The sequence below is a fragment of the Hemitrygon akajei genome, chromosome 3 (assembly GCF_048418815.1).
Source record: "Hemitrygon akajei chromosome 3, sHemAka1.3, whole genome shotgun sequence".
NCBI lineage: Eukaryota > Metazoa > Chordata > Chondrichthyes > Myliobatiformes > Dasyatidae > Hemitrygon > Hemitrygon akajei.
Window position 1 is genome coordinate 173,069,810 of NC_133126.1, and position 23,040 is coordinate 173,092,849.

At 40.3% G+C, this 23,040-nt stretch overlaps 1 protein-coding gene across 1 annotated transcript; it reads right to left on the minus strand.

The window, feature by feature from the left end:
- Positions 1–12: 12 nt before the first annotated feature.
- On the minus strand, positions 13–20,805 carry LOC140725635 (alpha-2-HS-glycoprotein-like). The gene is made up of 7 exons (XM_073041346.1): positions 20,528–20,805; positions 15,965–16,075; positions 14,277–14,364; positions 11,965–12,131; positions 10,527–10,628; positions 5,163–5,249; positions 13–591 (listed from the first exon to the last, which is right to left on the minus strand). The coding sequence occupies exons 1-7, from the start codon at positions 20,714–20,716 to the stop codon at positions 256–258; spliced, it is 1,080 nt and encodes a 359-aa protein (XP_072897447.1). The 5' UTR covers positions 20,717–20,805; the 3' UTR covers positions 13–255.
- Between the last annotated feature and the right edge of the window lie 2,235 nt (positions 20,806–23,040).

The window sequence follows — 23,040 nt, forward strand, 5'->3', positions numbered from 1 at the left end:
CACTGAGATGACTAATTTCAAATATATTTTATTGCACATACAAAGGGAAAATCAGATGAGAAAAATTCAAGAACTCCAAATATTTCTAGTTACAATTGCTGCTAAAGGGCAACACTGTGTTTGCTCAATTCTCAAATAAATGCTTAGTTCTATTATTTTAAATTTCCTTAAGGAGGAAATGGAAATCTTACTATTCTGGTGCAGTTAATTATCAGTACAAGACAGCATTGTCATTAAGAATGGGTTTTAATTTCTTTAACCGTATTTTGAATATTTGTGACTTCCTGGGCAGGTTGCCGGATCTGCAGGAAGTTTAGGGAATACAACTGTAACCTTAGGGATGATTTCTTCAGAGGAATCTGATGATTCAGCTTCCGCTGATCGTTTGCGCTTAGGAAGATCAATCGGAAGTCTTACATTTTGTAGGGTAGCCGTCTCAGTGTCAGATTGTGGAGTAATATCATCATAGACCACATCTCCATGAGTAACCGACTCGTCTGTTTCTACTGGAGGAGCCACGGACCCGTCTGCTGCTGGGTTAGTAGTATCCTCTCCTTCGGGAACAGCACCAGCCCCGTCTACTGCTGCCTTCTGTAGTATCAGAACAATTGTGTTTTATTGTTATTGACATGACAATCGTGCTGCCTGATTGTAACAAAGCATATTATCTTTATTATAGCTCCAAATTTGAGATTTATTTCTTGTTTGGAAGATATTAAGTGATCAGACACACACATTCACAGGAGTAGTTTCTACATTACACTGCAGTAATTAAAATGTGAAACCACTCCAGTATATTTTGGATCACATTATATAAGCTGTAGAGTTGGTTGCTTTGTGTGTAATTGTGTCCTGTGCCCTCTGTGAAGGATTTTAATGAAACAGGCAAACCTATACCAATGAAGCCAACTTGACTAATTGGCGTGGAGCCATTCTCAGCTCTTAAATTATTGGGTAAAATTTGAAGGTGATTGGAGGGAAGTATAGGGGGAATGACAGAGGTAGTTAGTTTTATTTACAGAGAGTGATAGGTGATGGAATATACTGCCAGGATGGTGCTAGAAATGTAGGACACTCTTAGACAGGTAAATGGATGAAAGAAAAACAGAGGGCTATATGAGAGGGAAGGGCTGGATTGATCTTGGAGTAGATTAAAAGGTTCCACAACATAATGGCCTAGGGCCTGAGCTGGCTATACTGTTCAGCTCCAATATCATATTCAAGTTTGCTGAAAACACCATTATTGTGGGCCGTATCACAGGTGGTGATAAATCAGCAGACGGGACAGAGCTTGACAACTTGGCGGAGTTATTTCATAACAGAATTCTCTCACTCAATGTCAGCAAGACAAAGGAACTGATTGTAGACTTCAGGAGAGAGGAAGCAGTCATCCCCGAGCCCGTCCTCATTGGAGAATCAAGTTGAAGAGGGTCAGTAACTTCAAACCCCTAGGTGTTATTATCTTAGAATACCTGTCCTGGACCCATCATATAAATGTTATTGCAAAGAAAGCACAACAGCGTCTACTTCCTTAGAAGTGTGTGGAGATTAGGCATGATATCTAAAGCTTTGAAAAACTTCTATAGATATGTAGTGAAGAGTGTATTGACTGGCTGCATCACAGCCTTGCATGGAAACACCAATGCCTTTGAACAGAAAATCCTACAAAATGTACAGGATTTGACTCAGTACATCATAGGTAAAGCCCTCCCAATCATTGAGCATATCCATCATCAAAGTTTCTCACCACCCAAGCCATTCTTTCCTTGGCAGCCACCATCAGGTAGAAGGTACAAGAGCTCAGGACTCGCACCACCAGGTTCAGGAACAGTTACTACCCCTCAACCATCAGGCTCTTGAACAAAAGGGGATAACTATAAAATGCTCAATTATTGAGATGTTCCCACAATCAATATTATCACTTTACGGACTCTTTATTGTGTTATTTCATGTCCGCCTTTATTGCTATTTATTTATACTTGCATTTGCAGTTCTAAACTTCTAAACTCTACTTGATCTTTCATTGATCCTGTTACAGTTACTATTCTATAGATTTGTTCAGTATGCCCACAGGAAAAAGAACCTTGTGGTTGTATGTGGTGACCTACAGTATATGAACTCTGATAATAAAACTTACTTTGAACTCTGAACTGTGCTATGTTCTTTGATCTACATTCTTATTTATTCTTTCTGGCACAATCCCATCAACTCCTGTTTGATTGTTTTAGCCCAGAAGGAATAATTTTCAGTAGTCAATTAACCTTCCCTCCTTCTCCCTTCCCCCATCCCAGTTTCACTCTGCTTCCTCCTCCAGCTGCCTATCACCTCTCTCATGATTCTGCCTTCCTCTACTACCCATAGTGCTTTCTCCTTATATTCCTTCTTCACCTTTCCTGCCTATCCCCTCCCTGCTTCCCCCCCCCTCCCCCGATCTTTCCCCTGATTGGTTTTTCACCTGGCACCTACCAGCCTTCTCCTTCCCACCCTCTCCCCACCTTTTTTATAGGGCCCCTGTCCCCTCCCTCTTCAGTCCTGACAAAGGGTCTTGACTCAAAACGTTGACTGCTCATTTCCAGGGATGCTGCCTGACCTGCTGAGTTCCTCCGGCGTGTTGTAAGCATTTTGTGTGTGTTGCTTGAATTTCCAGCATCTGCAGATTTCCTCGTGTATGCTTTTGAAATGGCCCAGTTCATGCTTTTGGAAATGAGTTGCTTATTGATTTTATTTCATTTAGTGATGCAGCACAAAACGGGCCCTTCCAGCTGAGTGAGCTGCACTGCCCAGCAACCTACCTATTTAACACCAGCCTATTCACAGAACAGTTTGCAAAGACCAATTCCCCTAGTAGTTGCTATGTCTTTGGACTGAGGAAGGAAACGGGAGCACCAAGAGGTTTCATAAGAAAGATATACAAACTTCATTATGTAGGATACTGAAATTGGAGTGGATCCATTCCAATTTGCCTACCATCACAACAGGTCAACAGCAGATGCCATCTCATTGACTCTTCACTAAATCCTGCAACATCTGAACAGCAAAGTTGCATACATCAGAATGTTCTTCATTGACTACAGCTCAGCATTCAATACTATCATCCCCTCAAAACTAATCAATAAGCTCCAAGTCCTAAGCCTTAATGCCTCCTTGTGCAACTGGATCCTCAATTTCCTCACTTGCAGACCTCTGTCAATTTGGGTTGGCAACAACATATCCTCCACAATCTCCGTCAGCACAGGTACACCACAAGGCTGCGTGCTTACCCCTTTTCTCTACTTGCTTTACGCTTATGACTGCAAGACTAAGCACAGCTCCAATGCATTAAATTTGCTGACTTTCACTGGCCTGATTTAAAATGGCAGTGAATCAGCATATAGGAGGGAGATTGAAAATCTGGCTGAGTGATGCCACAACAACCTCTCACTCAGTGAGCAAGACCAAGAAGGTGATTATTGACTTCCGAAGGAGGAAACCAAAGGTCCAAAGCCAGTCCCCATTGGGGGAATCAGAGGTGAAGAGGGTCACTATCTTTAAATTCCTCGGTGTTATCTTTTCAGAGGGTCCGTCCTGGGTCCAACATGTAAGTGCCATTATGAAGAAAACACAGCAAGCCTCTACTTTCTTTGAAGTTTATGAAGATTCAGCATGTCAACAAAAACTTTGACAGACTCCACAGATGTGTGGTGGAGAGTATATTGACTGGTTGCATGAAGGTCTGGTATGGAAGCACCAATACCCTTGTATAGAAAAGCCTACAGAAAAGTAGTGGATATGGCCCAGTCCATCATGGGAAAAGCCCTTTCTATCATTGAGTACATCTATATGGAGAAGTGTCACAGGAAAGCAACATCCATCATCAAGGACCCCCACCATTCAGGACATGCTCATTTCTTGCTGCTGCCATCACTAAGAAGGTACAGAAGCTTTAGGATGCACAGCACCAGGTTTAGGAACAGTAATTACCCCTCAACCATCAGGCTTTTGAACCAGAGCAGATAACTTCACTCAACTTCACTCACTCCATTACAGAACTGTTCCCACAGCCTATGGACTCACCTTCAAGGACAGTTCATCTCATGTTCTCGATATTTATTGCTTATTTATTTATTATGATTACTTATTTTCTTCTCTTTCTGTTTGCATTTGCACTTTGGTTGTTGTCCATCCTGTTGGGTGTGGTCTTTCATTTACTCTGCTTGCCCACAAGAAAACGACTCTCAGGGTTGCATATAGTAACGTGTACTGTGTGTACTTAGATAATAAATTTACTTTGAAATTTGAACTCTGAACTCCAATGCTCCGAGCTATAATAGCATCATGCTGCCTGCTATACAACTGTGCTAATGACACAGGAGACTCTTCAGTCACTTATTTTGTGCTAGTGGGAAAAGATCCACCATGCCTAACCCACCTTCCAACACCTAGTCTGTAGCCCTGTAAGTCAAGTGTCTGCAGTGTTCCAGAGGCACTTCAATGTGACGAGGGTTCCTTCTTTATCACCCAGTTAAAAAACTGCCATTCTTGTTTTACTCATCTCCCCTTTAATTCTTCTACCAATTACTTTCTATCCATACCACCCAGTTTTTCACTTTGCTGCTTCATCTTTGTGTCTTCTGTTTTCTTTTCTGATTTACTGTCCCATTTTATCTCTACTCTTCCTATACTCTTCTAGGGTATCTCAGTGTCTGAAGTAGCTTCCTTTTTCATGTTGTCCTTCATGAATATCACCTTTAGGTTGCTGATTTCAGCCTAATAAATCACTACTTAGCCAAAGAGGTAGACAACACAGACTACAGATACCACAACCTGGGGTGGGGGTTGGGGGTTCACTTGAAGAATTCAGTGGTCAAGCTGCAGTTGTGGAGGCAAAATGTGTAAGTTGGTGTTTCAGATCAAGACCTTGTATCATTTTAACCATCTCATTTACATCAGTCTTTATCTATTGAAAACAACTGAATGCAAATGTATACAGCATGTATACAAGCCTACCTACACCTGAACATCTTTGTTTTGGTCTGGTGAATCTGCTTCAGGGTCAGTATATTCATACAGAGGTTTGGTGATGTACAGAAAATGAATATTGTAAAACCTTGCCATATATTTGTCCTATAATAACAGTGGGATATAATTGGCAAATATATTTAGTTCAAGGACTAAAGCATTACCTGAGTGTTGAGGAATTCACAGTTCTGATGAATGTACTCTAAACCAGTTATCCCAGGGCTCACATCGGATTTGCAGAACACAATTTGCTACAACAATGTAAAATACAGGAGTAAACAAATGATTAAACATCTGAGTGCAGTTCAATTATTTTGCATTGTGTTTTCCTACCTATTTTCAACAGAATTGAGCAGAGACAAAATTCAACAGAATACTGAAGCCCAAATGGTAATTCCATTCACTGTGCTGCCCTTTGAGGAAAATCAGTGGGACAATCGGACAATACTTTGGTATTGCCATTTGCTTTCCCTTCCTTTAAATGTTTCCCAATTAGATTTTGGGATATGAACATTACGATATGAACGTACTGTGCTGATCCTAAACAAGAGTGTTTTCACAGCCTCAGAATAGAGGGGTGTCCTTTTAGAGCAAAGATGAGAATTTCTTTAGCCAGTGAGTGGTGAATCTGTGGATTTTGTTGCCACAAGCAGCTATGGAGACCAAGTCTTTATGTATATTTAAAGCAGAAGTTGACAGGTTCTCAATTGGTTAGAGCATAAATCAATACGGGAGAAGGCAGGAGATTGGGGCTGAATGGAATAATGGATCAGCCATAATGAAATGGCAGAGCAGACTCGATGGGCTAAATGGCCTAATTCTGTTCCTATACCTTCTAGTCTTGTAGTTTTATGCTCTTAAATGATATAGTAAAACCCTATGAAATACTTCAAAATATTTCCTAAAATGATCAGTGTAGCCTAAACCTTTACCCAAAGTGAATATAAACATTTTTCAAATCTGAGGTCTTTGTAAGGACATTTGCACGTGACCCACGATGGTCTGAAAGTAAGTGGGAAGGGGAATATTGATGAGGATGTGTGTGTGTGTGTGTGTGTGTGTGTGTGTGTGTGTGTGTGTGTGTGTGTGTGTGTGTGTGTGTGTGTGTGTGTGTGTGTGTGTGTGTGTGTGTGTGTGTGTGTGTGTGTGTGTATATGGAGTACAACGTGGGAAAATGTGAGGTTATCATCTTCAGTTATACTGGGCATTCTGTAATTGGAGAAAAATAATCTTCAAGGAGTCCTTAGTATAAGATGATAAGACCATAAGATATAGAAGTAGAATTAGGTAATTTGGTTCATTGAGTCTGCTCTGCCATTTCATCATGGCTGATCCAATTTTACTCTCAACCCCAAGTTTCTGCTTTCACCCCATATCTCTTCATGTCCTAACCAATCAAGAATCTATCAAACTTTGTCTTAAATGTACGTAAAGACTTGGCCTCTGCAGCTGCCTGTGGCAAAGAATTGCACAGCTTCACCATACTCTGGCTAGAGAAATTCCTCCTCATCTCCGTTTTCAAAGGACACTCTTTACTCTGAGGCCATGTCCGCTTCATGGTCTTAGACATCCACTCCATATCTACTCTGTCAAGGCTTTTCAGCATTCGAGAGGTTTCAATGAGCTCACACCTCATTCTTCTGAATTCCAGTGAGTACAGGCCCAGAGCCATCAAACGCTTTCATATGACAGGTCATTCAATCCTGGAATCATTTTCATGAACCTCCTTTACACCCTCTCCAGTTTCAGCACATGCTTTCTAAGATAAGGGACTCAAAACTGTTCATAATAATCCAAGTGAGGCCTCAACAGTGCTTTATAAAGTCTCAACATTACATGCTTCCTTTTATATTCTGGTCTTCTGGAAATTAATGCTACATCACATTTGCTATCCTCACCACAGACACAACCTGCAAATTAATCTTTAAGAAATCCTGCACAAGGACTCCCGAGTTCTTTTGCACCTCAGTATTTTCTTTTGTACTTTCTCTCCATTTAGATAGTAGTCAACCCTTTCAATTTTTTTACCAAATTACATGACGATACACTTCCTGACACTGTATTCTATCTGCCATTTCTTCGCTTGTGCTTCTAATCTGTCTAATCTGTCTATCCTTCTCTAGCCTCTCTACTAACTGTCCCTCCATCTATCTTTGTATCGACTGCAAACTTTGCAGAAAGCCATTAATTCTATCATCATCAAAATTATTGACATATAACGTAAAAAGAATTGGTCCCAACACAAACCCCTGTGAAACACCACTAGTCACCAGCAGCCAGTCAGAAAAGGCTCCCTTTATTCCCACTATTTGCCTCCTGCCAATTGGCAACTGCTTTATCCATGCTAGAGTCTTTCCTGTAATACCATGGGCTTGAAGCTTGCTAAGCAACCTTATGCATGGCACTTTGTCAAAGGCCTTCTGAAAATCCAAGTACACAACATCAACCGATTCTCCTTTGACTATCCTGCTTGTTACTTCTGCAAACAATTCCAATAGATTTGTCAAGCAAGGTTTTCCCTTGAGGAAACCATGATGACTATGGCCTATTTTATCATGTGCTTCCAAATACCCTGAGATATAATTAATAATTGACTCCAACATCTTCCCAACCACTGGGGTTAGATTAATTGGCCTGTAGTTTCCTTTCTTCTGCCTTATTCCCTTCTTGAAGAGTGGAGTGACATTTGCAATTTTCCAGTCTTCCATAACAATTCTAGAACCTAGTGACTCTTGAAAGATCTTTACTAATGCCTCCACAAATCTCTTCAGCCTCCTCTTTCAGACCCCTGGGGTGTACACCATCTAGTCTAGGTGACTTCTCTACCTTCAGACTTTTCAGTTTCCCAAGAACCTTCTCTCTAGTATTGGTAACTTCACACACTTCATGACCCCTGACATCAGGAATTTCCACCATACTTCTAATGTCTTCCACAGTGAAGAATGATGCAAAATACCAATTTGTCTGCCATTTCCAGTGGTCCAAAATCCACACTCACATCTCTTTCACACTTTGTGTATCTGAAGAGACTTTTGATATCCTCTTCAATATTATTGAGTAACTGACTTTACTATTCGATCTTTACCTTCTTAATGACTTTTTAGAAGCCTTTTGTTGGTTTTTAAAAGCTTTCAAATCATCTAATTTCCCACAAATTTTTGCTCTATTGTCTGCCTTCTCTTTGGCTTTTATATTGGCTTTCACTTCTCGTGTCAGCGACGGATGTGTCACCTTGCCTTTACTATACTTCTTCCTCTTGTATCCCATGCCTTGGGATGTATATATTCTGTATCCTCATACTCAAAACACTGAAAACTAATGTGAGATTCATCAGACTATTAGACAGAAAAATGGTATGTTGGCCTCTTTTTACTAGAGAATTTGGGGAAAAAGGATTTTCTACTTTAAATATATTGAACTTAAGTGCTACCACAGCTGGAGTATTGTGCAGTTTTGGTCTCCTTAGTTAAAGAAGGATATACTTAGTCCAGAGGGACTTTAATGATTATCAATATTGTTTCATATTTCCTGGGATGGTAGACTGCTGAATGATGGAAACCTGTACAACATGCATAACCTATGTAACACAGGAAACCTATGGACTCACTTCCAAGGTTTCTAGAACTCATGCTCTCGGTATTATTTATTTACTTATTATATAATATTATTTTTGTATTTGCACAGTTTGTCTTCTTTTGCATGTCAGTTATTCGTCAGTCTATGCTTGTGTATCTTTTTATTGACTCTATTTTATTTATTTGTTCTATTGTGAATGACCGCAAGAAAATGAATCTCAAGGTAGTATTCTGTGACATACGTAGTTTGATAATAGATTTACTTTGAACTTTGATCTTTACCATTGAGTAGCTAGGATTCAGTTATTTATAATTTAGATGAATAGGAGGTGGCCAGATTTGAATTGTATGGAAGGTTTAGTAGGCTACAATACAGAGATAATGTATCCCCAGCTGAGATGACTGCACTGTGGTCACACTCTTAACATAAGGGATAACTCATTTAGGAATGAGAATTTCTTTACTCCCTGCTGAAGAATTTTGGTGAATGGAAAGTCAGTCATTGACAGAATTCAAAACTGATATCAATGAATTTCTAAATAGCTGAAGAATCAAGAGGAATGAGATAAGATAAGAAATGTAGTAAAGACTATTAATAATGATTGGGCCTGCTGGGCTGAATAGCCTGTTCCCATTTTATGTAGAAACTTATGTTCATATGTTATCATGTCTATACTTCTGGTTCAATTGTATTGAATTGATTAAGATCCAGCAGTTATCACAATGCAAGCCTAAGGATCTTAGTTGCTGTTTATCTAACCAGGTACCAACAGAGAAGAATGTTTATTGTCTTTGGAATTCAGAGGAATATTAAAACAGAGAAACAGAGCCGAGACATTCATCTTGTCCTAATTTAATTGAACTGCTAAGCCACCCCAGTTTCATTTGCTCACTCTGTTCCACGTTCTTTCATAAATTTACCTCATAAAAGTTCATCATTGTGAAAGTTATCAAAATTAGACTGGAATCCAGCATTTTTCAGGAAAGGAGTTTGATTCATTTTGGAAAGAAAACCTTCAAATTTCTCTCTCATGGCTTCATACTAATATAAAATGTTATAAGTTGGATTTTCATATTATGTTTGACAATTGATTATAAATTCTGCTTTGGCAAAATTAGCCCTATGTGCTTCTTTCACAGAGAATCTTAATTAAAACTGTGCTGAATGGGTCTAATTCCTTAGGTTAACTGATGATACAGCAACATCTGAGATAAAAGCCGCATGTGTGTGAGGTTAGTGTGCCTGAATATGCTTGACAACAGTGCTACGTTATAAACTCTGATTATGCCAGAAAAAAATTGGGCTCATTACAATTCAGAAGCACCAACTAATCAATAGGTAATCAACAGTTACATAAAATTCAAGCCAAAAATACTGAGATAATTGCTATATTTCTACACTATCCTTGGTTGGTGCAACTGTAATGAAACCCAATTTCCCTCGGGATCAATAAAGTATGTCTGACTGTCTGTCATAATCCAAACATGCTGGCAACGATCACCCCATTTATCTGAATAAAACATGTCCTAAAATGATCAGATAGACATTTGGAAGTTATCATAATTTGGTCAACAAATACAACCATGAAACCTATTGGTAAACCCATGAGTGTTTAATGCCTATTACAGTCTCCACAAACACATTTCCCAATGTTCCTTGCACATAATAACTCATACTTAGTGCCTGTGATTCATTTTCCAAACTCAAATGCTTTCCAGTATAAGCATTGTATGTTTGTTCAGGCTACACTATTAGGATCTCATTCAACATCCTTTGTTACACTAATAAATTTAGGTCACTTTAAACTATCCATTATTAGAATTATCAGAATTATTTTTCAAACCGTAGTTATTTATTGATAATATTACTTATAAACCACCTAAGCATTTTGAATGATTATAATCTGTAACTTAGTTAGGATTATTTATTTTACCAATCTCTGTTATACTCACAGGATTTAGAAGAAGTTCGAGAGTACATATATCACTGTTTTTTCGACATGTTGTTTCTTTCAAAATATATTCTACTGCTACCGAAGACAACCTTCCCTGAAACTTAATCACAATAACATTTCCAATGAATGGCAGATTGGGTTTTTTCGCTGTATTTATTATGATTGCAAACCTAACATCAACATGGTTAGGATAACAGTAATATCAATTTTTGGTAGGACCACCTGAAGGAGAAATAGGACTTGAAAAATGTTGGTAAGATTGTGAAATCCATGTCACATTTGTTATCACTCCCAATTAGCACTGAAGTAACAAAAATAAATGTTATTCCAAAGACCGGCATAAATTGAAGAATTGTTTTGCCATCCATATTCATTTCACATAGAATCCTCACATCACCCAGAGCGGTCAGAGAAATTACCCACAATAGACTGGATGATATTCTAATCAATCCAATTATTCTACTCTTAGATTAAAAAATGTTTAAAATGCCCCACTCTCTGTGAAGTGGCTACGTCCTCACACTTTGTCAGCATTTCGCAAGCATCGGATTGAGACTGTTTCAAAATGTACTTGTGTAGAATGGCAGGATAAACATAGGCTAGATGCACTGAAGTCTTCCTTAGTTACTTGGAACATAGCTAACAATATCATAGAGGTGGAGGGAGTAAATCATAGTGATAACATAGCCATTTGGATGTCTATGCAATGCTAGCTCATTTTAACCTCTTTCAGTTGGTATCCCATTCAAAAAAAGTTTTTGATGCATCAGAGATCCACTTTAATTCAGCAACATCAGAGGTATTTAAAAGTTATAAATATGGCATGAGGATACTTTGCTGAGTTAAAGAACCTACCATACCACTCTGGTCTATCCAGCTCACGTGGGGCCTCACGGCCAAACATATTCATCCAAAGCTCTTTGATAGAATGGAAATTAAATTCTGAGAAAGAAGAATTGCAAACCTGACGTAAGTGATATTGGGACAAGCAAGGAGGTTTGGGTCAGTTTAGGACACCATAGGTGAGTCATTAAATCTATAGCTGGAACAATTCACAAAGCCTCCCAAGGGCAAGAAGGCAGATTCAGAAAGCATATTAGTTGTGTAAAAGTATCTAACAATGATAAAAATATGTGTTAGTGCTCAATAAGTGGTGTCTTTTCTAATTGCAGTTGCTAATTAGATGAATTAAAGAACTTTGGTAAACTTTGCCAAACTATTGTCATGATTCCTAATGGAGACAAAGTTCATTTGGAATTGCAATGCTATTCTAGTCATAGAAATACTTCCCGGTGACTGGTTTCAGCATTGATCTTGCAACACTATATCTTGCACCCTCCTTTGAACACTAAAAAGTCGGATGAACATGAAATTTGAACACCAATAATAATTACAATGAAAAGTTAAAGGGATAGTTAAAAAACAAATAGACTAACCACCAAATAGCCTCTTGCTATTTCTTGAATATCAAAACGATGAATATGGTTGGACTCATTATTAAACTTTTGACGTGAGACCTGTGCAGCATGTTTCACTGAATCATCGTCTGGTGATAATAGAGCCGGACAGTCAGGACATTGTTTAACAACATCTCCACGTGAATCTGAAAAATATTATAGTATTACTATACATCCTGCTGTGTGCAACAGGTATTCAACAAAGCAGGTAGTTGAGGTTAACAGAAGACTTTGTAACTACTGTTATGATACCAGCCCCCTCCTTTGTGAGAATTGCAAGAGCCCTAGTAAAAGGGGGGTCAATGACCCGAGAGAGAGAGAGAGACAGGCTGAATGGACACAGGAAATGGAAAGACAGCAACGTGCTGGATACCGCATTCCACTGGGACAAAAGCTGGCGACTGTGGCATTGTTCTCAGGAGACACCTGGGAACTGCAGACGTGCCAACTCGCAGGGACATTGTAAAGCCCTCGGGCAAAGTGGGCTGGTTGAGAGAGAGATTGCCTCACCTGCAACCTAATTGACACCTGAGATCCCGTGAGGCAGTATAAAGAAGGGTCTGAAAGAGGACGACCCTCAGACGCACCAAGGAGACACCAAGAAGCACGATAACGCTTCCCGTGGGAACGGGAAGCCATTTTGAAATAAGCCACGTGCGTTAAATTCCGAATGCGGGGTTTGTGGCTGGAACCAACGGAAGATCGCTTTTAACTAACAACGGGGAAGATCGCTCCCCTGATTCCATGGATGTTTTGGGCAAGTTTTTCCGTTTTATCTCTCTCTCTCTCCAACACGTGAAACCAAAAGGGAAAAGCCTGCAGACTTCAGAGTGACTCTTTATATTTCCAATTGGACTCAGTATTATATACCCTAGACAACGAAAGAGCTTATTTCTGATTGATTATGGTTACACCGGTGTTTAGATTGAGTTTTGACGATTTGAATGTTTTGTATGAACCATACGTTTGTGCCCTTATTGAATAAAACGTTTGAAAATAGTAGCATCCGACTCAGCTGATCCATCTATCTTTGCTGGTAAGTTACCTGGTTACGGGGTTTTCGTAACACTACTTTCTGCCAAGTCTTATGCTAAGCACTGTCACAGGCTGAATCAAAGGCGGTGATGAATCAGCATATAGGAAGAACATTGAAAATCTAGTTGAGTGGTGTCATAACAACAACTTTTTACTCAATGTCAGCAAGATCCAGGGAGCTGATTATAGACTTCAGGAGAAGGAAATCAGGGGTCCATGAGCCAATCATCATCAGAAGAGCAGAGGGGGAAGAGGGTTAGCAACTTTAAATTCCCAGGTATTATTATTTTGGTGGACCCAGCACATAGTGCAAATATGAAGAAAGTATGGCTGTGCCTCTGCTTCCTTGAGACTGTGCATTGATTCGACATAACATCCAAAACTTTGACAAATTTCTATATGTGTGTGCTGGAGAGTATATTGAACGGATGTATCACAGCCTGATATAGAAATACCAAAGCTCTTAAATGTAAACCCTACAATCCAGGGATGCAGTCCAGTCATCACAGGGAAAGTCCTCCCAGCCATTGACCACATCTACATAGAGCACTGCTGTAGGAAAGCAGCATCCATGATCAGGGACCCCACTACCCAGAACATGCTCTCGTCTCACTGCTGCTATCAGGAAGCAGGTACAGGAGACATAGGACAATTACTACCCCTCAACCTGAAGCAAAGGGGATAACTTCACTCAACTTAACTTGCCCCATCGCTGAAATGTTCCCACAGCCAATGGACTTACTTTCAGAGATTCTTCATCTCATGTTCTGGATATTTATTGCTTATTTATTTGTTGTTATTATTTCTTCATTCTGTATTTGCACAGTTTGTTGCCTTCTGCAGCCTGGTTGAACACCCTAGTTGGGTAGTATTTCATTATGCTTATTAATCTATAGACATATTGAGTATGCTCACAAAAAATGAACTAATTGGGTTCTATATGGTGGCATATATGTACTTTGTAAATGAAATTTTCTTTGAACTTTGAACTTTAACACCAGTTTCCAGTCGCTGTTGGGAAGGCGGTGATAATTCATCTGCTTCAACTGTTCTAGTCTTTATTCTTGTGATGTTGCTGGTAGGGAATTCCTGATTTAGTTACATTCACAATATTGTGTTATCCTCAGCTGCTACTTCCTCTAAACTGACCTAATCACCATCATTTCTGTGCATCAATTTTGCAACAAATTCATTCTTAACATTCACTCACACAACTCTCAAATGTACTTGCCAGCTCAAGAAAAACAAGAACATACCTGGAGACACATCACACTCGTAGCCATCCAAATGACTGGTACCATCAGGTGTAGTTTGTATGAGTACTTCGCAATCTCCATCTGCTTTCTAATGTGACAATTAGGGAAATATAATTTTTCTTAAATTGGATTAGAATATAATATATCAACTGATCAATCACAGAGGCATCTCAAATACTATGTGGTACATTTGTGATAATGGAATCAAAACCTAGAGGATGCTCCTAAGAGTGTTTTCACGAATAAAAGGATTAACATATGAGGAGGGCTTGATTGTTCTGGGTCTCTATTACCTGGAGTTCAGAAGAATGAGGAGGGGATCTTATTGAAACCATTCAAATATTGAAAGGCTAGATAAAGTGGACATGAAGAGGGTGTGTCCAATAGAGGAGGAGTCTAAAACCCACCCATATATGTATTTATATTTGTTGTGCATTTTCTGAATATTGTGTTCTCTATCTTATTGTATGTTTATTTTTGTGCTGCATCAGATCTAGAATAACAATTATTTTGTTTTCTTTTACACTTGTGTACTGGAAATGACATTAAACAATCTTGAATCTTTTAGTACAGTAAAAGAGATTCCTATAGTTCCACATATATACTTTTAATGGAATTAATAGTAGACAATTTTACTAGTGATTTATGTGATGCTAGAATACTACTAGTCTCTAAATTTTAGTCAGTAGAAAATTTGTACCCAGATTTTTCACAGACCAAAAATGTAACTGGCAATTACCAGATGAATCCAAATTTTACACTTTCACATCAGTTTGAATTGCTTATTTATTCTTATGTATCACAGAAAGTTTGAATGGGCCAGAAAAAAAATTACAATGGCAATAGCGCTCTCAAGAACCGAACTCATAGGTATTAATTACTCGGGTTTTGCAAATCAAAACTTGTCTATTTAAATATATAAATAATAATGAATCCTTGCCCTTTATCCAACAATGCACAAACTACAAATCCTATCCCAAACTCTAGACAAAATCATTTATATCACTGTACAACTAACACGTGCTACAAAGAAAAGCATAGAAATCAGGTTGACCTTAATGGAGTCATGACTCAGGAGGACCAATATGCAGAGTTCCCTCTGTGATTTAAAGTTTTGGAATATGTGGAAGGAGAGGATTCTACTGTAGTCTAGTAAGAATGTACAGGCCAGAATCCTGGGGTACCTTATCAATACCCCTCATTATTTTCATATATTTCTATATCATCACCCCCATAGACTCTTACACTTCAGGGAAAACAGCCTAGCCTATCAAGTATCTCCTTATAACTCAAGCTGTCAAGTCCCACCAAAATTGTGGATTCTTTCTGCATCCTTTTCAACATAAGGATATAATGACTCAGAAAATAGCCAAGACAATGTGCCAGAAGAGCAACAGGGAAGGAATTAGCCTTTCCCCATCTAACTAGAAATTGGCATCATTATAGACAAAGTCTCAACTATCAGTTTGAGATCTGTTCTCTAGTTTTGTCCCACACTGGAAGTTCATAAAAATATTTTTGCCTCAGAATTTAAAATATATCAAATGCACGTTAGTTAGGAAGAAACTACATTTTTCTTGGCTTATTTTTTGTCACTATTAAAATGGGAACTTAATCACAGATTTGCTCTTCTTGATCTTGATGTGCCCATTTCCTCTCCCAACCCTGTTCTATTTTGAAAGACTCACAGTGCCGGTGAATCGTCGAATTTCACAGTCTCTCAATGATTTGGGGTTCAGCACGTGGCACACAGTTTCTCGAACTTCAATTTCTAAATAGTACCTTGTATTTCCAATAATCTGAAAAAGAAATAATTATTACATCCTCCCAGTGACTTAGCTCCTAAATTAGTGGTTTATTACAGATTGCTGCATAATAGAATGAAGATACCATGCCTGACTCTTTGTTATCTCAAGCAAGCTACAGAATATGCAAACAATGTTCTAAAAAGCAATAAAATAATCTAGTGACACAAAATAACAACACTGCACTCACAATGAAATAATATCTTTAAAATAGTATCTGATTTTAGTGCAGCTGAACTGAATTTCTCTGGATGAGTGTGAGTCCTCACATAAGACATTTATCTGTATCTGTGGACAAAGAAGTTAGCATCCTGACTGGTATGGACAAAGAAATTAGCATCCTGACTGGTATGGACAAGGAAGTTGGCATTGTAGTCAGTATAGGCTCTTTTCCATGCTGTAAATTCTATGACTCTATGGAGGTTTTGTGAACTGTTTTTCCTAAGATGAGTTTTTCATGAGTTCAATGACATTAATAACATTGTACTTTCGATATGTATTTGATACTGTTACCTGTATCTCGTGATTCCCCTGAATATTAATTCCCATGAGTGTCTCATGATTCCTGTGAGTATCAATTCCCCTGAATGCCCGATGACTTTGTTACCTGTGAGCATCACATGATGGCATATCCCACTGGTATAAAAGGGGAGACCGCCGATTGTTGGCAGTTGCTTTGTTGGGGAGTCGCAGTCGGTGGTTATGCAATCATAGAAGGAGAGAAAGAGAGAGAGTGTGGAGATTGCAGGCTTCAAACGAACCCAAAGGATTGGGGTTAATCAGTGGCATTTGGTGCATTTTGGGTGTGACTGACACTTGGTATAATCCATACATGGCACGCACTTTTGTTAACCCTTGCAGGCCAGGCAGCATCTATAAGGAGAAGCACTGTCGACGTTTCGGGCCGAGACCCTTCGTCAGGACTAACTGAAAGGAAAGATAGTAAGAGATTTGAAAGTAGTGGGGGGAGGGGGAAATGCGAAATGATAGGAGAAGACTGGAGGGGTTGGGATGAAGCTAAGAGCTGGAAAGGTGATTGGCGAAAGTGATACAGAGCTGGAGAAGGGAAAGGATCATGGGACGGGAGGCCTAGGAAGAAAGAAAGTGGGGAGGAAGCACCAGAGGGAGATGGGGAACAGGCAAACAACTAAATATGTCAGGGATGGGGTAAGAAGGGGAGGAGGGGCATTAACGGAAGTTAGAGAAGTCAATGTACATGCCATCAGGTTGGAGGCTACCCAGCCGGTATATAAGGTGTTGTTCCTCCAACCTGAGTTTGGATTTATTTTGACAGTAGAGGAGGCCATGGATAGACATACCAGAATGTGAATGGGATGTGGAATTAAAATGTGTGGCCACTGGGAGATCCTGCTTTCTCTGGCAGACCGAGCGTAGGTGTTCAGTGAAATGGTCTTCCAGTCTGCATCGGGTCTCACCAATATATAAAGGGCCACACTGGGAGCACCAGACACAGTATACCACACCAGCCGACTCACAGGTGAAGTGTTGCCTCACCTGGAAGGACTGTCTGGAGCCCTGAATGGTGGTGAGGGAGGAAGTGTAAGGGCAGGTGTAGCACTTGTACCGCTTACAAGGATAAGTGCCAGGAGGGAGATCGGTGGGAAGGGATGGGGGGGACGAGTGGACAAGGAAGTCACGTAGTGGGTGATCCCTGAGGAAAGCAGAAAGAGGGGGGAGGGAAAGATGTGCTTGGTAGTGGGATCCCATTGGAGGTGGCGGAAGTTACAGAGAATTATACGTTGGACCTGGAGGCTAGTGGGGTGGTAGGTGAGGACAAGGGGAACCCTATCCCGAGTGGGGTGGTGGGCGGATGGGGTGAGGGCAGATGTGCGGGAAATGGGAGAGATGCGTTTGAGAGCAAAGTTGATGGTGGAAGAAGGGAAGCCCCTTTGTTTAAAAAAGGAAGACATCTCCTTCATCCTGGAATGAAAAGCCTCATCCTGAGAACAGATGCGGCGGAGACGGACGAATTGTGAGATGGGGATGGCATTTTTGCAAGAATCAGGGTGGGAAGAGGAATAGTCCAGGCAGCTGTGAGAGTCTGTAGGCTTATAGTAGATATCAGTAGATAAGCCATCTCCAGAGATGGAGACAGAAAGATCAAGAAAGGGGAGGGAGGTGTCGGAAATGGACCAGGTAAATTTGAGGGCAGGGTGAAAGTTGAAAGGTGAAAGCCCCTCCTCCCCTTCTATCCCCATACCTTTCTTTCTCCCGAGGCCTCCCGTCCCATGATCCTTTCCCTTCTCCAACTCTGTATCACTTTCGCCAATCACCTTTCCAGCTCTTAGTTTCATCCCACCCCCTTCGGTCTTCTCCTATCATTTCGCATTTCCCTCTCCCCCCACTACTTTCAAATCTCTTACTACCTTTCGTTTCAGTTAGTCCTGACGAAGGGTCTCGGCCCAAAACGTCGACAGTGCTTCTCCTTATAGATGCTGCCTGGCCTGCTGTGTTCTACCAGCATTTTGTGTGTGTTGTTTGAATTTCCAGGATCTGCAGATTTCCTCGTGTTTGTTAACCCTTACATGGTTTGGGTGTTGAGTAGTGACCACTCCGGGGAAAGGTCAGTTACTTTGAGAAACCTCACTCTTTGTAGTCTCTTCGGAAAAGGTACTTCTCGGCTGGGATTGACAACAACAGATTTTTCATTTCTTCAAGAATCGTCTCATCGCTGCTTCATGAAGTCTCTCCTCTCACTTATTTCATGAATCACTTGGACTTCTTAAATTACCACTTTAAGACTGTGCTTGAGTAAGATCTGTTAAGAATTGTCTCTAAGTTTGACTGTTTAATAGCTACAGACGCAGAACACTTAACTTCCATTTAAGTTAGTCGTTTGTTTACTTTTCTATGTTTTTGAGTAGAGGTTAATAAATTTCGTTGTTCCAGACACTGATCAAGACACCCATCTCAGCCCACATGTGTCACAAGAGACAAGCTGACACTGCCCTAAGTGACACTGCAGATTGTAACATCGAAACAGCGAGCTGCTGGTTTCCCTCTTGTCAGCTGCAGGAGAGCTATCTAGTGAGAGAGAGAGCCTCTCTGAGATGTCAAAGTGTTGGGATGGACAGTAGTTTTTGATGGACTCCAGATCACGGTCACAAACAAGGGAAAATCTGCACACACAAAATGCTGGAGGAATTCAGCAGGTCAGTCAGCATCTGTGGAAAACAGTACAGTCGATGGATCATGGTCTCTGGCAGCTTGATATTGCATGCATCATGGATGCTGGGGGTTGAGGGTTTTGCTGGAGCGGGAGAGGGAGGGCGATGATGCTTTTGCTGTTGCTTATGCCTTGGAGGAGGGAGGAGGGCTTTGGCTTCTAACATTTTCTGCCATTCATTCTTTGGGGTTTTTCTTCGACTTCGTAGATGTCTGCGAAGAGTAAGAATTTCAGGTTGGATTCTGTATTCATACTCTGAAATTCAGTTGAACCATTGAACCATATTTGTGCTGTGTGTTGAAGACATGGCTGAGAACCTGGCTGCTCTATCCAGCTGACAAGTCCCATTGTTTGACAAAGCAGGTAGGAAGCAAGCAATAGTTACAGCATCACAGATCTGCTTACACTGGTGTAAAAAATTGCACATCTTAGGAAAAAACAGTTCACAAAACCTCCATAGAGTCATAGAGTTTACAACATGGAAAAGAGCCCATTCTGGCTACAATGCTAACTTCCTTGTCCATATGGTCGCGATGCTAACTACCTTGAACATACGCCCATGATGCTAACTTCCTTGTCCATACCAGTCACGGTGATAACTTCAGCTCCTCCCATTTGGCCCCTATCCCTCCAAACATTTTCTATATATGTACCTGTCTAAAATGTTGTAAATATACCTACCTCTCCCTTTTCCTCTGGCAGTCTACTGCACGTAGTCCCCATCCACCAAGTGAAAAAATTGCCCCGCAGGTCTCCTTTAAATCTTTTTGCTCTCACTTTAAAACTATGCTGTCTAGTTTAAAACTTCCCAACCTTGGGATAAAGACTGTGACCATCCACCTTATTAAGGCCCTTCATGATATTACATATTTCTATATGGTCACCCTCAGTTTCCAGTGAATGTAGTTTCATATTGTTCATTCTCTCCTTATAATTGAAGCCATTGAGTCCTGGCAACATCCTTCCTGAAATGCAAGTCTTGTTATATTCATGTGACTAGAACTACACACAATTCCCCAAGTGCAGTCTCACCAATGTATTTTACAAGCTGCTGTTGTCCAGTCCTGCTATCTCCATGCTCTTGCCCGTCCGATCTTCCTGTTCTTTGCACACTCTACCCACCGCCCTGGGGCAGAGCCTGTTCTATAGAAACTACAGTGTGACCAGGAACCAACATTTCTGCCCTTAATACAGCTTGCTATTTAATTAATTATGAACATCACTAATCATGGAAATAACATTCATTCTTGTTTCTGTACCTTCTGAACGTTCTCTATTCTGTCCAGAGCATACTTGTATCCCCGGTTCCGGTCCGCATTGATGAGTTTAACTGCCTTTTCTGCAATTGCAAGAGCTTCTTGGTCATTGCATGGCAGGGCTACATAATGTGAAGCAACCCAAGGTGCGAACAGCTCCAAGCAAGCTGCAAGTGCCAGAAGCCACTTCATGTTGCTCACAAAACTTGTACTGTTTTAAACTGCAACCTGCCTGAGACCAGAGAGATGACAGAACTGTCAGCGACAGCTCACAAAGACTGGTTGCATTAAATACTCTGGGTTTGGGAAGAAATCAATTTTTTAAAAAGTCACATGACCAAAAAACAAAGGAGCTTGAAAAAACAAGACCGATTACAAAATCAGAGACAGTATTTAACTTCCAGGAATAGAATGATACCATGAAGGTCAGCCTCACCAAAGTAAATTTAATATTGTACAAAGTGTGTACACAGGTTCACCATGTTATTGATTCTAACCAATCATTACAACATAAAGGAGGATTACAATGCACAAAATATTAGTCCCATTGGTAGTTTTGTGTCTTCTTTAACACAAAAGAATATATATACACACGTCTAGGGAGCCTAAGATTTTTACACAGTGCTGTAGTAATTTTATGTATTGCACTATATACTACTGCCGCAAAAAAAAATCATGACATGTGAGAGAAGATAACCTGATTCTGATATGGGTCTCCACTGTGGAATAAGAATAGGAAGGGGGGTTTCCGGTGACATCATCGTTGAGAATGGCAGCTTAAGTCACTAGCTCCTCCAGAAAAACGCGTGTTAAGCCCCGTTAACCCATCAAATATAATATTTTTTGAAAAATATTTGAACTGAAAAGAAGGGCAAGAATGGAGAAAAGGAACGGAAATTTTAAAAGTGACACTGCGGAGCCTGCGTCCGAGAGGAGTGCAGCGAGCGGCTCTCCTACCCGACTGCGTGCTAGCGAGGCAGACGTTGGGCCTTGTTCAGACGAAGCGGCGAATATCTTCAAAATCCTGAAAGAAATAATGGAGTTTCAGAAAGAAAAAAAGCAGCATCTCCGTGATATTAAGTCAGAGCTCGCCAGCGTCAATCAAAAAATAGCGGTGGCAGGGACTCGAATTGAGAAGGTGGCAGATCGCGTTCAAAACGTGGAACAGATACTGAGTAAGACAATAAAAATATTACATCACCAAGAAGGTAAACTGCTTGACCTGGAGGGAAGATCATGGCGGAAAAATATCAGTATCTACAACGTTCCCGAAGGAGCAGAGGGCTCGTCTATGACGGAGTTTGTCAGAAAGTTACTGCGGGATGTGCTGGAGCTTCCCTCGCTATGGAGCTGGAAGTCGAAAGAGCCCACTGCGCACTTGTCCCAAAACCTACCCGGGATAGAAAGCCACGCTCAATAATAATAAAATTCCTTTGGTACAGCACCAAGGCGGAGATTCCACGAAGGGCCTGGGGTAAGAAGAAAGTGTTTTTAGAGGATAAATTAATATATTTTGACAAAGATTACCCCACCCCACGGTCCTCCAGAAACGCAAAGAATACTCTGAAGTAAAGCGAGTACTAAAGCAAAATAAGATTAGATTTCAAACACCATACCCTACTAAACTTCGAGTGTTTTATGACAACAGGACGCAGTTGTACCAGACAGTGAAAGAGGCGACTACAGACATGAAGGCCAGAGGGTTGCCCGCCAGCGTGACCACAACGAGGGAAAGCCTGGCAGAGGAATTATCCCGCTCTGCTTGTGAAATAGTGTGAGAATCGAGAAAGCAGGAGACGGGAGGAGGCAGAGAGAAATATATCAGGAAGAGACCGGGAGTTTCCCAAAGACAGTCCTCACCCCCTTCAGAAGAGCCATAAGGTTTGGCTAACTTTAAAAATGTTGAGAAGCTAAATGGAAGCAAAAGTACACAGTGATATACCTATCTCGAGAAATACTTATTATAATGTGGATTTTATATTACTTACTCCTTACTCCTTTTTCCCCACCAAAATGAGAAAATATATATATGTGTGCATATATGTGTATGCATGTAATGTGTGTGTGTATGTGTATATGTATGTGTATATATATATATATATATATATATATCTACAAAGTTGTATATATATTTGTGTGTGTGCATATATATGTTTGTATATGTGTATATATAGGAGGAGTACACAGGGAAATCTTTTCTGTGTAATGGATTTGTTCACTGACTTTTATGTATACTGCAATGGGGGCCCTCAACTCACAAGTAGGAGGGGTTATCCCCCACAGCTAGACATTTCCTCTAGCTCAACGCAGGGTAATCTACTAGAGATCTCAGCCTTGGAATCACACGTTCGTTGCCATTTTTGTTATTATTTGCATTTCTTGGTTCTTATTTGTTCAGGGAGTAGATTGATTAAGTTTTATTCTGCTAATTTCAATGTTACATTGAGAGATAAATACAGATGGCTAAGGACAAGGTAAAATTCATTTCTTTTAATGTCAATGGGCTATTAAATCCA